The 12,579-nt window shown below is 39.4% G+C and overlaps 1 protein-coding gene across 1 annotated transcript in view; it reads right to left on the bottom strand.

Annotated features, from left to right (window-relative positions):
• SLC16A10 (solute carrier family 16 member 10) overlaps positions 1 to 12,579 on the bottom strand; it is a 63,929-nt gene that overhangs the window by 22,684 nt on the left and 28,666 nt on the right. The window contains exons 2-3 of the mRNA XM_026040695.1: positions 4,012 to 4,156; positions 87 to 525 (exon numbers count right to left, since the gene is read on the bottom strand). Coding sequence (XP_025896480.1) covers positions 87 to 525; positions 4,012 to 4,156 — 584 coding nt within the window. The remainder of the gene's footprint in view (positions 1 to 86; positions 526 to 4,011; positions 4,157 to 12,579) is intronic.

The raw sequence follows: 12,579 nt of genomic DNA, 5'->3' as shown, positions 1-12,579 counted from the left end.
CTATCATTGGTTATTTTCTTAGCCTAGGACACTGAGAAATAGCTGTTTTCAAATATGCAGGAATGTAGGAAAGGATATGCACTTACCAAGTGAACATAAGGCACAAAGTATCCAAAAAGTGCAGCGGGGATCCCAAACGCCCAGATTCGGTAACTGGTCACTTTGAAAACGGAGAAATTGAAAATCTTCTTCCCCGGGGGAAACCGGAACTTGCCCTTCTTCCCGTCGTCTTTGTCTTTGGCATTGGGAGCGAGGGGTTTGTAGGTGAAGCCGGCCAGGAAGAGGACGAACATAAGGACGCAGAGGACCCGCAAGGTGTTGTAGAGGCCCACGGAATCGATGAGAACGCGCAGCAGGAAGGGCAGCGACACCGTGAACAGGCTGCTGCCCGCCGTGACGATGCCGTTGACGAGGCCGAGGCGCTTCTTGAAGTAGTAGCCGAGCACGACCAAGGAGGGCTGGTAGGCGAAGGAGCAGCCGCAGGCGAACAGCACCCCGTAGGTGAAGTACAGGGGCTCGATGGTGCTGCGGCACGAGAGCAAAGCCCAAAGGGTCATTAGGGTTTTGTGCGGCRCTCTGGGCACATGCAGCTTTTACGTGAAGAATTACAAAATTTAACTGACAGTTTATAGGCACTTTATGGTTCAAATATGCTGCATCAGCTTAGATCAGCAGTTGTTCAGCAGAAAAAAAAGAGGATTTCATAAACTTCAATGAAAAGCAAACTTTACTTAAGCAGAAAAACACTGAACACTGACTAAAATTATTTTTTWAAAAAAGTCAACGTGAACTAGCCAAATACAACTTCAACCATTGAATTTTTCTTTGTTTGCTTATTCCTCTCTCCAACAAAAATTGTGTTTTATTTTTCATTTTAGACATCTCTGCTKTGCTAGATTCAGTTCAAACATAGTAGTAGAGCATTCCTCATGACTCCAGGAAAAATAAATGTATTTATATTGTCTACTAGGAAAATATAGTAGCCAAAATAGCCCACATTATTAATAGTGGAAAAATGTATCATCAAAATACTTCTGAGCTGGGTAATACAATGCATTATTAACATAACAAATTTCAGGGGTTGGTTTTGTTTTGCTTTTGGACAAATCCCATTTTATTTCATACTTCAAATTCAGTTTTGAGCTATGTATTGGATAGGCCCRAAAAGTAACAGGGAAAATAATAATAAAATGAATCAGCTCATGTAAAGGAGAATCCTCGTCACAAAGATCATCCCTTGTGGTTGTGTATCATGCACTATCCAAGGCAACCAAAGTGAAGCATGGTCTTTGCTTGATAACACAGCTTCCTGGACATGAAAGGGTGCTTGTTCAAAAAATCTTAATAGTATGAAATAATATTTTTAGCTTAGTTATGTTAATAATTCAAAGAAATTTTTTTCACCCCTTAGATAAAGGATTAGCATTTCAGAAATGTTATTACACAAAATTTCTGCAGTGGTCCTTATTTTACTTAATTTTTATTAAATGTTATGCTAGAAAAGAACTTTTGGTTCATTAAAGCCACCTACGTCTTCTTTCACAGTAGTTTTTGAAAGCCAGATAAGCTGTATTAATAAATACATTAAGCTCTTAATTTGGGAATTTTGAAATGAAGCCGTTTCTAGTGAGACAACAGAGAAAAACAGCTGCTATCAACTGGTGTAATGCTCTACAGAAGCAACATTTTAAGAACACCCTGACATTAGAAGTTCTCCTGGAGGGATTTAAAATTTTGCTGCGCTACCACCCTTGAGTTTCTGTGTCTCAGCTTCCTCCCACATTACAATGTCACAAGAAGCTTTCAGAAATTTTGCTGAGGATACACAAAGTAATACAAATCATTTTAAACAGTCATCTTTGGATTGAGTTATGCTGGTTATGTATCAGTTAACAGGGATTGAAAGGACGGTTCTGCCCAAGTTTTTCATCTTAGGATGTTAGCTGCCAGCACTCTGCTCTCTAGACCACAATTCAGTTTGTAAACTTCCTATGCAATTGCAGAAATTCTTAGAAAATAAATATTTGGCTAACTCACGTCTGACACCTCTTGTTCTGTGCATTATTATGAGAAAGAACAGTTAATATCTAACAGTTAACAGTGCCAATTTCTGCAATACAGTATSAACATTGAACACTGATCATATCAAGGGCAGCCAACAGAAGCAATGTAAGGGGAAAGAGTGATTACCTTTATCATTATAGAAAATGTTCAAGAAAAATAAAACAGACATTACAAAGAGCAACATAATATAGAGTGAGGTGAAAACTTCAGCTTCCGTCTGTAYGTTTATTCAAAGAGTTTGCTGCATGAAATAGAGTAAAATATTTTTCCTATATTATATATACACTCTTACTTCTCAGCTTCCTAAGAGATAAAATTTACCCAAGATATCAATAGGTAAAAAAAGCAGTAAATCCTATCTMCTTTATACTCAATTTTTTGAATATTGACCTTTTTGAATCTGACCTATATTCACTTAACTGATAACATCATAGACATAAATAATGTCATAGTTTAAGGAACTTATCAGAACATCAAGAAAATACAAACGTAAGATGTAATTTAAAAAAAATCAGTTCTCCAAAACACATAAATGCTCCTGAAATTCAAAGCTCAAATAAGCTAAAAGACTGTTTTAAATTCTTTACAAAATAACTTCCCTTTACATGCCTCTTCTATCTTGTTGTTCCAGTGGATATCAAAGAACCACACATGGGTAACTATTTTGTTCAAGGGAAGGAAGAAGCTTTCCTTTATCAAGAGGGCTTATCTATAATAAAGAGGCTATTTTAATATGTATCAATTAACACAATATTGKGAAGTGGGGAGGAAGAAAGGATTTTCAAAGGCACATTCTTTTAGTCTTCACATGTGAATTYGATAACTTAAGCCTCTGAAAGCAGGTATCAGGAAGCTTCTTTCAAAAAAATATATAGGCTAAATATTTGCACTCCAATTAGCTAAAGTTTCGAAAAGAAAATCAGCAACTTGTTAACTGAACAAGAAAGCAAAGCTTTTCTTTTCCCAGAAGCAAGAGTTATTCTAAGAATACAGACAAACACACTAATCTCAGTACCTACACCAGAACTACTTGAATTTGTCTTCTCTTCCTGCAAATGTGTGCGTGTGCTTTCACAGAAGGGCAGATATGCCCAAACCAGCAGTACTAGCCCAGGCACAGTGCCACGCAGCCTGGATATCCAGCTTCCAGACCACAGCCAACATGAATCTAACTCGTCTGGACCACGGGCACAGAATATACATCTTTGCAAACCTGCCTGCATATACCTTTTCATCTATGTAGAAAACCCCTTCTGAATTTTGCTTCTGGTTGTCCTCCTACTTATTCTGGTAAGGGTGGAAAGGGGCAGAGTTAGGAAGGAGAGGTACTTGCAGTTTAATCTCTTACACGCTCTTCCCCTCTCATCCTGAGCCTAATTTTAATAACACAAGTATCTAAAATTCCTGTTTCCTCATCTTCCAGTAGCCAAGTCCAGCATGTCATTTCTGAGAATCTACTGTGCAAGAGTTACAAGATGAAGCATCACCGGGAAGGGAGGAGAGGGGGGAACAACTACCAAGTCTTTATTAACTAATAATTTCTTGATAAAGGCCAATAGGCCCTAGGCATATGCCATCATATCAAGATTTTCAACCCCTCAGTGTCTGGCAATTTGACAAGAAAGAATAGTGAAAATCTAACCTGACTGGAACATTATGGAATAATGAATATAWGGCAACTTCTACGAACTTCTATGGAGTTGCCGTATATTTAATCAATATTAAAACAATATTTTAAAAGCAAATTGTAAATAATGACAATACCTATGCACCTGCTAAAGTACAGCGTATATCAAGATCTAAAGTTAAATTTTATAAAAACCTTGTTYAAGTGCTCATCTCACAGCATTAGTCTTGTTCCTGACACATTCAGTAGCTCTTTTTAAATAAGGATATATATACACCAAATATATACCAAAACAAAACCTATATTTTTTTTCTTTTTACCTTACAAAGGAGCTTGATAGGAGTCCAACAAACCCTACTGCTGCTCCAATAACTGCTACTTTTCGGCACCCAAAGAGGTCTGTGAACACGCTGACTATCGGAGAGCAGAAGAAGATCATCCCCATGGACAGAGAGCTCACCCATGCTGCACAAGAGAATAGCAAGGTTTTAGAAGACAAATTATTTAAGTTTTCAGGTACTATTTAATTGAGAAACCTAAAATCCTATACAAAAGTGAAAATTAATACAATTAAATATATACTTAATGTGATTTAAAAAAAAAAAAGAAAAATCATGGCCTAACAAATTCATATGATCAAATCATTTGGATACTGTCAATTCCAGAAATGCAAGAAGTTCTTATTGCTTTTTCTTTTAAACACAATTATTCCATTACTATGAATACTGATTTAGACACAGACGCTCCACAACCACATGGAAAATTACTACCGCATATTTCACTTGATTAATTCTAGATTTTAATGACTTTTAGCAGCTAGGATAGCTGAAAAACAAATTCTTAATTACACAGAACTAGATCATACTATTGAGTGAACTAATACTATCAGTTATCTTTTTACTGTAATAAAAAGTCAAGGAGTATGATTTTATTTTAAAGCAAAAGAACTTTGATTGCAACTGTTCCTTAGATGACTAAAGTATCACTGCATCTCTTACTCTTCAGCTTCTCAGATGCTGTAAAAGGCTGTATATTTTGTTTATAAATAAATCTTTAGATCACTAAGAAACAGTTCCCGGAGTACACTAAAGTTTCAGTCACAAAAGCTGTAGATGGCTTTTCGTTTATTTGTTTTTAATCCAAATGTACCGACTCACCTGCTGAAACATCTTCAAGTTCTTTGGGTAAAAAAAAAAGTGTTTCATTCCTTTTTAGTTAAAATCAACTTTCTACTTCATTTTGTACAGTGTCATTTATTGAAAACGACATCATTTGGCAGCTACCATCTAATCATTCTCCCAAAACTGGGTTAGTTACATCTAAAAGTTCTTCATCCGGGGCAAGTTACTGTTGTAACACAACATTTAGAACAAGCATATTTAGGAGAGTAAAAGTCTCCCCTAAATATTCTTTTACTCAGAAGAAATAATCTGGGTGTACCTGGGTAGTGAGAAAAGCTCTTGATGCAGAGAAGCACTGGGAAAAAAAAAAAACACTTTGGGGGACTGCTTGGGTAACAAAAGAACTCTAATAGGTTTTAAATTCGCATAATCACAGTTCCATTTAGAACCATTTTCTAAGGACAGAGTTAGATAGTTGTGGTTCAGTGACAAGAACACATAACGTTATCTTAAAAACATAACTAAGAGATCTATGGAAGAATATTTGGAAGGATATATATCAAGATTTAGAAGCAGCATCACTAAGGGGCTCGAGAACCCTCCCCACGATGAAGATCCCGCTGTGCTGGGCACTGTCCAGCAGAACAAAACCAGCACACAAGCAAGCATTGCTSCAGTAATTGTCTGCATTGTCTGCAGGATAAATGTAAGCCAAAAGAGTACAGCTGGCTGAGAGAAGCAAAAAACAAGAGTACAGAATATAAGCTTTATGTTAGGTAAAAAATTATCTCAATAAAAAACAGCCTGTTCATTGAGGATTGTTTAGAGGGGAGATTTTTTCCACACTTAATAAACCCTATAGAGTTTCAAGGAGCAACTTAAAAGAATGAGGTACTTTTATGGATATTTACTGCAGTTGCTGGGTATGCAAACCCAGATAACATAGTCCTGCCAGCCGTGCACCTCTGCAACAGCAGGGACACTACCCAAAAGGCAAGGAGAGACTTTGTAAGAGGTCTGGCCTTCTCTGCGAGACCTGTCCTGCGCTGCAGCACAGATGGCTCCTGACGTTGCCAGACAGCAGGGCAGCAGGGGCAGTTGGCAGCCAGAAGGCAGAGCAAGGACACTAAGGCGCTCTCCTGGGCTGCAGGCCAGCCAGCTGCAGAGCTGCTGGAGTCCCTGGAACCCCTCATCTCTCTCGACCTTCCCCGGAACGAGGCATACGGAGCCTCCAGTAACTTCCATCCAAAGGAAACTGAACTTGGGCACTTCGTGCCGCCCAGATGCCCTGTAGCYGCCTGAGCCTCGGCGAGAAGGTCCTGAGAAACAGCTGAAGCCCCTGGCAGCCTTTCTGCCCAGACACAAGAGGACACAGGGGTGACAGCGGCACTGATGCAGCCCAGCAGAGGTTACAGGCTAAGAGTAACCCAAGCACACATGCACCCCGATCCGAGGCGCAAAGAAACTCCTCAGCTGGAAGGGAATTTAAATAACTTGCACAAAGACACAAGATAAATTCATTCAGAGCTACAAATGCAGTCCAGCCACCCTAATTTCCAATCAGTACAAGCCACAATTCAAGTACCTATCTTCTTGGTTTAATCAAGTGGTTTACGGTAATTCTTCATGTCTTATAGAGCTAATAAAATAATTAGAATATAAAAGCCTAAGGGGAAAACATTCCGTCCAAATTATATCCAATTAACAACATGCTGAGTTCAAATTTTCATGTTTCCAGGGCTTAAAGGAAATAAGCCTTTCTTATCACTTGATTTTCTTTTCCTCTTGTTAGAGCACTGCCAGGCCAAGCCTGCAATGAAGGAAGGTGCTGCTGATTTTCAGGGGGACAGAAGGAACATGGGAAGGTCAGCAGCAGGATCAGCTGCAGTTTTTCAGAACAGCACTGTGATCGACRACCACAACCGTGAACCAGGAAAATCATTTACCCATTTAAGAAAAAACTCCAAAAACAAAAACACACATAGCCTATTCCATTCATACTGTACCATTTACCTGCTACCTGGCACCTTACGAGTTGCTTATAATTAAGTTAATGAGACACACTCAGGTCTTAAAGAAATATAGAAAAAAAAGAGGTATTTTTGCCATATATCATATATGAACAACTTCATTATTAAACAAAGGAACATTAAGTTACACCTAACAAGATGCATGTTTTCTGAGATTTACTGCCTTCATCCTTTGTGAAGTAACTCAGCATTAAAATAAAATTTATKATATTTTAATTAAGAACACCACAGCTGCAGATTGCATTAATTCCTTTAAGGCAAACAAGTCTTACTACAGTATCTTGATCACACAAAGGCGTAAATAGACTCAAGTAATTTTAAATTTATCTTTCCCCCAAATAAAATTTTATGTGTTCTTACACTTTTTTTTTATCCCCTATAAAAGGTACACAGAACTACCTTCCACATTTTTAAGTACAGACTACAATAACTATCTCAAATAAGTAACATGAAATATTACGAAAGCAGCTTGCCAAGGCAATGAGAGTTCTGCAAAGTGGTTATTACACATTAATTAAAACACTTCTCCAGGCTACTGGCCACTTTCCTGGCCACACGCTGGCTATATTCCAGAGCTGCTAATTCAGATAATATTGCACCTAATTGCTGCATATAACTGCATTCATATTTACCCATAAAACACTTTAATTACCATAAGAGAAAAGTTACTCCTTTAAGGATTTAAGTTTTCCATTGGCAACAAAACTTAAGCTTTTGCTCCTCAGAATAGGTGATTGCACAATAATCTATTTCAAACCTTCCACGTACAATGTAATACTAGTTATTAATTCAGATAAAACACCAAACCGGGTAATTTATTGATGTGACTTGTATCAAAAAAACTGTTTCAATGCCATTCAAGTAACAGGTTACAGAAGAATTTGTTATTGCAACCAAAGTAAGAATCGCAGCTCGCTCTCCTTTGCTTAGTCATTACAAACGCGTGTACTTCAGTGGTCATCTACTATTTTTCTTAAAGAAGATTACTTCTACTTGGAAATCTATGCCTGCAAAACTATAACACATACTCCACAAACTGGCTACCATTGCACGATAAGTTTGTTCAAACTCAGTCATATTTTAAGTAACGTCTGTAATCTTTGGCAATTTGAGAGTTTTAGAAATAATTTCTTTTTTGTCATGGGTGTATTATGTAATACATGATTTTTTTTTTTTTTACTGTGAAACAGTGTGTCAAATCTTTTAGTTCATTTTCTGAATCCAAACAGTAGGACTTCTACATGACAACTTAACAAAAAGAGCACAAATAACATATCTCATTAGAATATTTCTTTATATATGAGACTTAGGTGAAGGCTACTTAACCACGGTATTTCTTTACATCTTTTTTTTCCTCTGTGCATTACAGTAACAATCTTGTCTCAGTTTTATCATCACAAAGGTCTTTCAAGTGGTTGGCTTCACACAGCAACAAAAGCCTTTATTTTGTAATGAACTTCATAAGAGTGTTAAAAGCTCTTCCCCTGGGAATTTCCTGGCTGGAGGCAGGGAACAAAAAAGACATTGTAAGAGAAGCGATACGAAGCAAGTGAAGGAAGAATATTTACGGTGAGGTTTTAAAAATCAACTTGAAAAATATTTGGTTTYCCCGCATTAAAATCAGATTTATGCTTTCCTACAAGTCAAGCAGTGAATGAAGACAGCCCTGTAATTCCAGCTGGCTGCATGGACTATGGAGCAAACTGCATGTGTTTGGGTAGGGCTAGCACTCTCACAGCCTGCCAGTGAAAGCAAACCTCTGCTATTTGATACAGTTCCCATGCATAAAGATCCATGCTCATGCTCTACCTTTAAACATTCACAAAAGACAAGTGGATGTTTATCCCCTAAATCAGCACCCCCTCTCACTGTGAGACATCCCTTTCCCAAATCCATTCTGCTGCTGCGCTGTTAGGTAACCAGGAGAGCAGGTCAGGCTGTGCTATTCTGCCAGGTGTTAGACGTACAAACTGTGACCGTGCCAGATAATGAGAAATCAGCGTGTTACCTCATTAACAGTCAGATCCTACAGGATGAGGAACATGACTCAGGCTGGCTCACAGTCCTTTTTTCATTTATAAGATGGGAAAAAAAAAMATTAAAGAAAATGTGAAATTCTAGCAGTTTTGCTGGTACATGCTCTTAAAAAAGAGTGCTGAGGGAACTGGCAGGTGTCATGGCCAGGCCACTCCTGATCACCTTTGAAAGGTAAATGGGATAGCTGAGAGGTACCTRAGGATGGGGAGGGGGGGGAAGCTAATGCCACTCCAGTCTTCAAAATCAGCAAGGAGAGGACCCAGGGAACTACATGCAGCCTAGTCAGCCTCATCTCCATCTCTGGAAAAGTAATGGAATAGCTCATCCTAGATGCCATATCCATGTAMGTGGAAGATAAGAATATAAATCAGGAACAGTCAGCATAAATTCACCAAGGGGAAATYATGCTTAACCAGGCTGATAGCCATCGCTAGTGGGATGACTGGATGGAGAAATTAGGAGAGGGGATTAGGGGGTAGAAACACATCAGATGTTACGTACTTTAATTCCAGCGAGGCTTTCAACACTGTCTTCCAAACATCTTCAAGTTCAGACAGGGCCAGCTAGCTGAGCTAACAGTGAGGGGGACTGAGAACTGAGTGGCAAAGCTCAGAAGGTTGTGATTAGTGGCACAAAGTCTATTTTGAGACTTGTAGCTAGTGGTGTCCCCTGGGGTCAGCACGAGGTCTGTTATCATTCAGCTTACTCACAAATGACCTCCAAGCCTCCAAGCTTGCTGAGGACACACAGCTGAGGAGTGGCTGATGCACCAGAGGGCTGTGCCGCCATTCAGAGCAGGGCAGAGAGGAACCTCGTGAAGTTCAAAGGCAAGTGCAGGGTCCTGCACACAGCGAGGAATAACCCCATGCACTGTAGAGGCTGACCTGCTGGAAGCAGCTCTGCAGAGAAGGACCTGGGAGTCCTGGTGGACAACGTAGGTTGCATCAGGCAGAGCAGAGCATTTGGAGGCAGGTGATCCCCTCCCTCAGCCCTCCTAAGGCCACACTTGGAACATGGCATTAGGGGGTCCAGTGCTGGGCTCCCCCGTATGACAGAGACATGGAGCAAATCCAAAGAGGGCTATGAAGATGAAGGAAGTGGAGCATTTCTCCTGGAAGGAAAGACAAAGCTGGGACTCTTCAGCCTGTAGAAGAGAGGACTGAGGGAGATCTTATCAATGTGTATAAGCATCTAAAGGGTGAAYGTCAAGGAGGATGGGGCCAGACTCTTAGTGGTACTGAGCAATGGGATGAAGCACTGCACACAAACTGAAACACAGTAAGGCCCCTTTGAACATAAGGACAAGCTTCTCTATTACGAGGTGATTGAGTGCAGGAAGAGGTTGCCCAGAGGTGATGCAGCCTCCTGCCTCAGAGACATTCAAAAGCCACCTGGACACAATCCTGGACAATGTGTTCTCAGTGACCGCCTGCTTGAGCAGGGGGCTTCAACTAGAWGATCTCTAGAAGTCTCCCCCAATATCAACCTTTCTGTGATTCCATGATAAGAATTCAGGTAATTTCTCCCCCATGAACCTCCATGCTCCTACRGGAACCTTTGGGCACGCCACACCATTCTGTCCCTCGGCTATGGGCTGCGAGAACGGCTACCTTCCCCCACGGTGGTGATTTATGCCCAAGCAGACTCCTCGGAGCAAAGGAGAAGGAAGGCTTCCACAAGAACTTCTGAGCATAGCTGGAGAATTTGAGAGATCCTGTTTTGCAGGAGACAGAAGTGGCTGATCAAAGTTATTTCCTGAGGTAATTGGCTGATCTCTGGCTAGTGTTAAGAATTCCTTGCCTCTGTAACCTCATTTACATGACATTTATTTAACAGTAGAAAAACTGCAGTATAGATCAAAGACTAATTTAGCCCAGTGTTCTGCTTCTGACACCATAGAATGCTTAGGCAAATAACCAAGAGGGCTAGTGCCCTGCAAAAGACTTTTTCCTCTTAGTCCTCCTAAGATACAGCATAAGCAGCTCAAACTTCATAAGCAAAAAGCTATGTCTACCTGCTCCTGAAGAACGTTTAGTTTTATGACTAATCCTGGCTTAACATCCCCTTATGGTAATCATTTCCAGGATGTGCAGGTGCACCTTGTGAARAACAGAATTTCTCCTTTGTTTTGAACCTGCTAATACACAATAATTCATCTGCTATAAGAGATGCAAACTGATCACCCCTACTCAGGTTTCTCCTCTCATCAATGAAACCTTGAAAAACCTTTATCAGAGTTGTTCATATTAGTCTCTCCCAAAATTAATTTTCATTGAATTAGTCTGTCTTTGTATAGAAGATGCTCCATACACCTCTGGCCATGCTCTTCTTCCTTAGCAAGCCTTCTAAGAATGCTATACCATTTATGAGATGCATAGTTAGAAATGCATAGAGTATTTAGTAGGGATGCAAATAGTAAGATTCTATGAAAACATAACTATGGATGCTTTTCTTTTGTTCTGTCTCTTAATTATTTCTATGCTTTTAAAAAAGTTTTTCTACTATTCTATAGTAAAAATATGTTTAGGCAACTATCCATAACGAGTAAATTTGGCTCCTCTCAGGCACAAACTAAAGACTAATGTAGAGGTTATCGGGTTTTCAACATGCATTTGGATTATTTCCCCCATGCACCACAGGAATTGATTTGCACACAAGCATACTGAATTCAGTCTGCCATATCAATGCAAAGTCATTTATCAATATGAGAACTTTTAGCAGCTCCCTGCAGGCAGCAAATTGCTATCTATTAATTCCATATTATAATGGACTCTATAACCCAAATATTTACCATCAGCCCATTCTATTAAATCCTTCCATCTTTCAGCAAAAATACCTGCATGAGACAAGTGGCAATGGGGTAACTGGCATAGACTGTGCTCCTGCAACAACCCCAGTAAGTAACCATTGCTTCAGTAGATAACTCAGTAACTTTTCAACTCTGCAGAGCAGAGGAGCTATTACAAGGGAACACCTTTCATTTAAACTTCTGTTGGACTGTAACACTTAAACAAAATGCAACTCCTTTTATATAAAGAATRATCATCTGAAAACTATTGAAACAATCAACCTTAATCTTAAAATTTTTATTTTCATTAGCAAATTTGCTTAGCTTTCAGCTCTTCCATGCTCAGGGCTGTCTTTTATTAACTGCTAAATCTACTTGTTTAGGAATACTTCAAAGGTACCGTATTGATATTCATTTCCCTGTTGCAAGCAAGCATATCTGAGAGCACTTGAAATAAAGCATATCCACTAGCTGTTTGGGGAAGGGACTATTGACTCCCTGTCATGCCACTACTCAGAATATTCTGACTGACTTCTTGCCAGCAAGCAAAATATGTAAAAAAATATATATTATATATATATACACCCACACATATACACACACACACACCCCCCTGTTGGCTTACTAGCCAGACCTCATTCAGTCCCTAGAAAAAACAAAATCCTCCTGAAACCACTTCCAAATACATGAAGGACAACAACGTGACAGTCAACAGCCAAACTGGATTTACCAAGTGCAAATTTTGCTGGACAATATTTAAATATAGGAGAAAACTATAAGCCATAGTCCACAAGCTATATGAGCGAGGGAAGGACAGTGGATATCATCTGCCCCAACTACAACATTTTCTACATCATGCTCTATAGCATTCTTGTAGTCAGAGTTACCGTGTGGCTGGATAGGTGTTAGACC

This window comes from Nothoprocta perdicaria, unplaced genomic scaffold, assembly GCF_003342845.1.
Source record: "Nothoprocta perdicaria isolate Ctin4 unplaced genomic scaffold, notPer1 scaffold_261, whole genome shotgun sequence".
NCBI classification, from domain to species: Eukaryota; Metazoa; Chordata; class Aves; order Tinamiformes; family Tinamidae; genus Nothoprocta; species Nothoprocta perdicaria.
The sequence above is the reverse complement of the archived record's forward strand: the minus strand, read 5'-3'. Positions and strand labels throughout refer to the sequence as shown.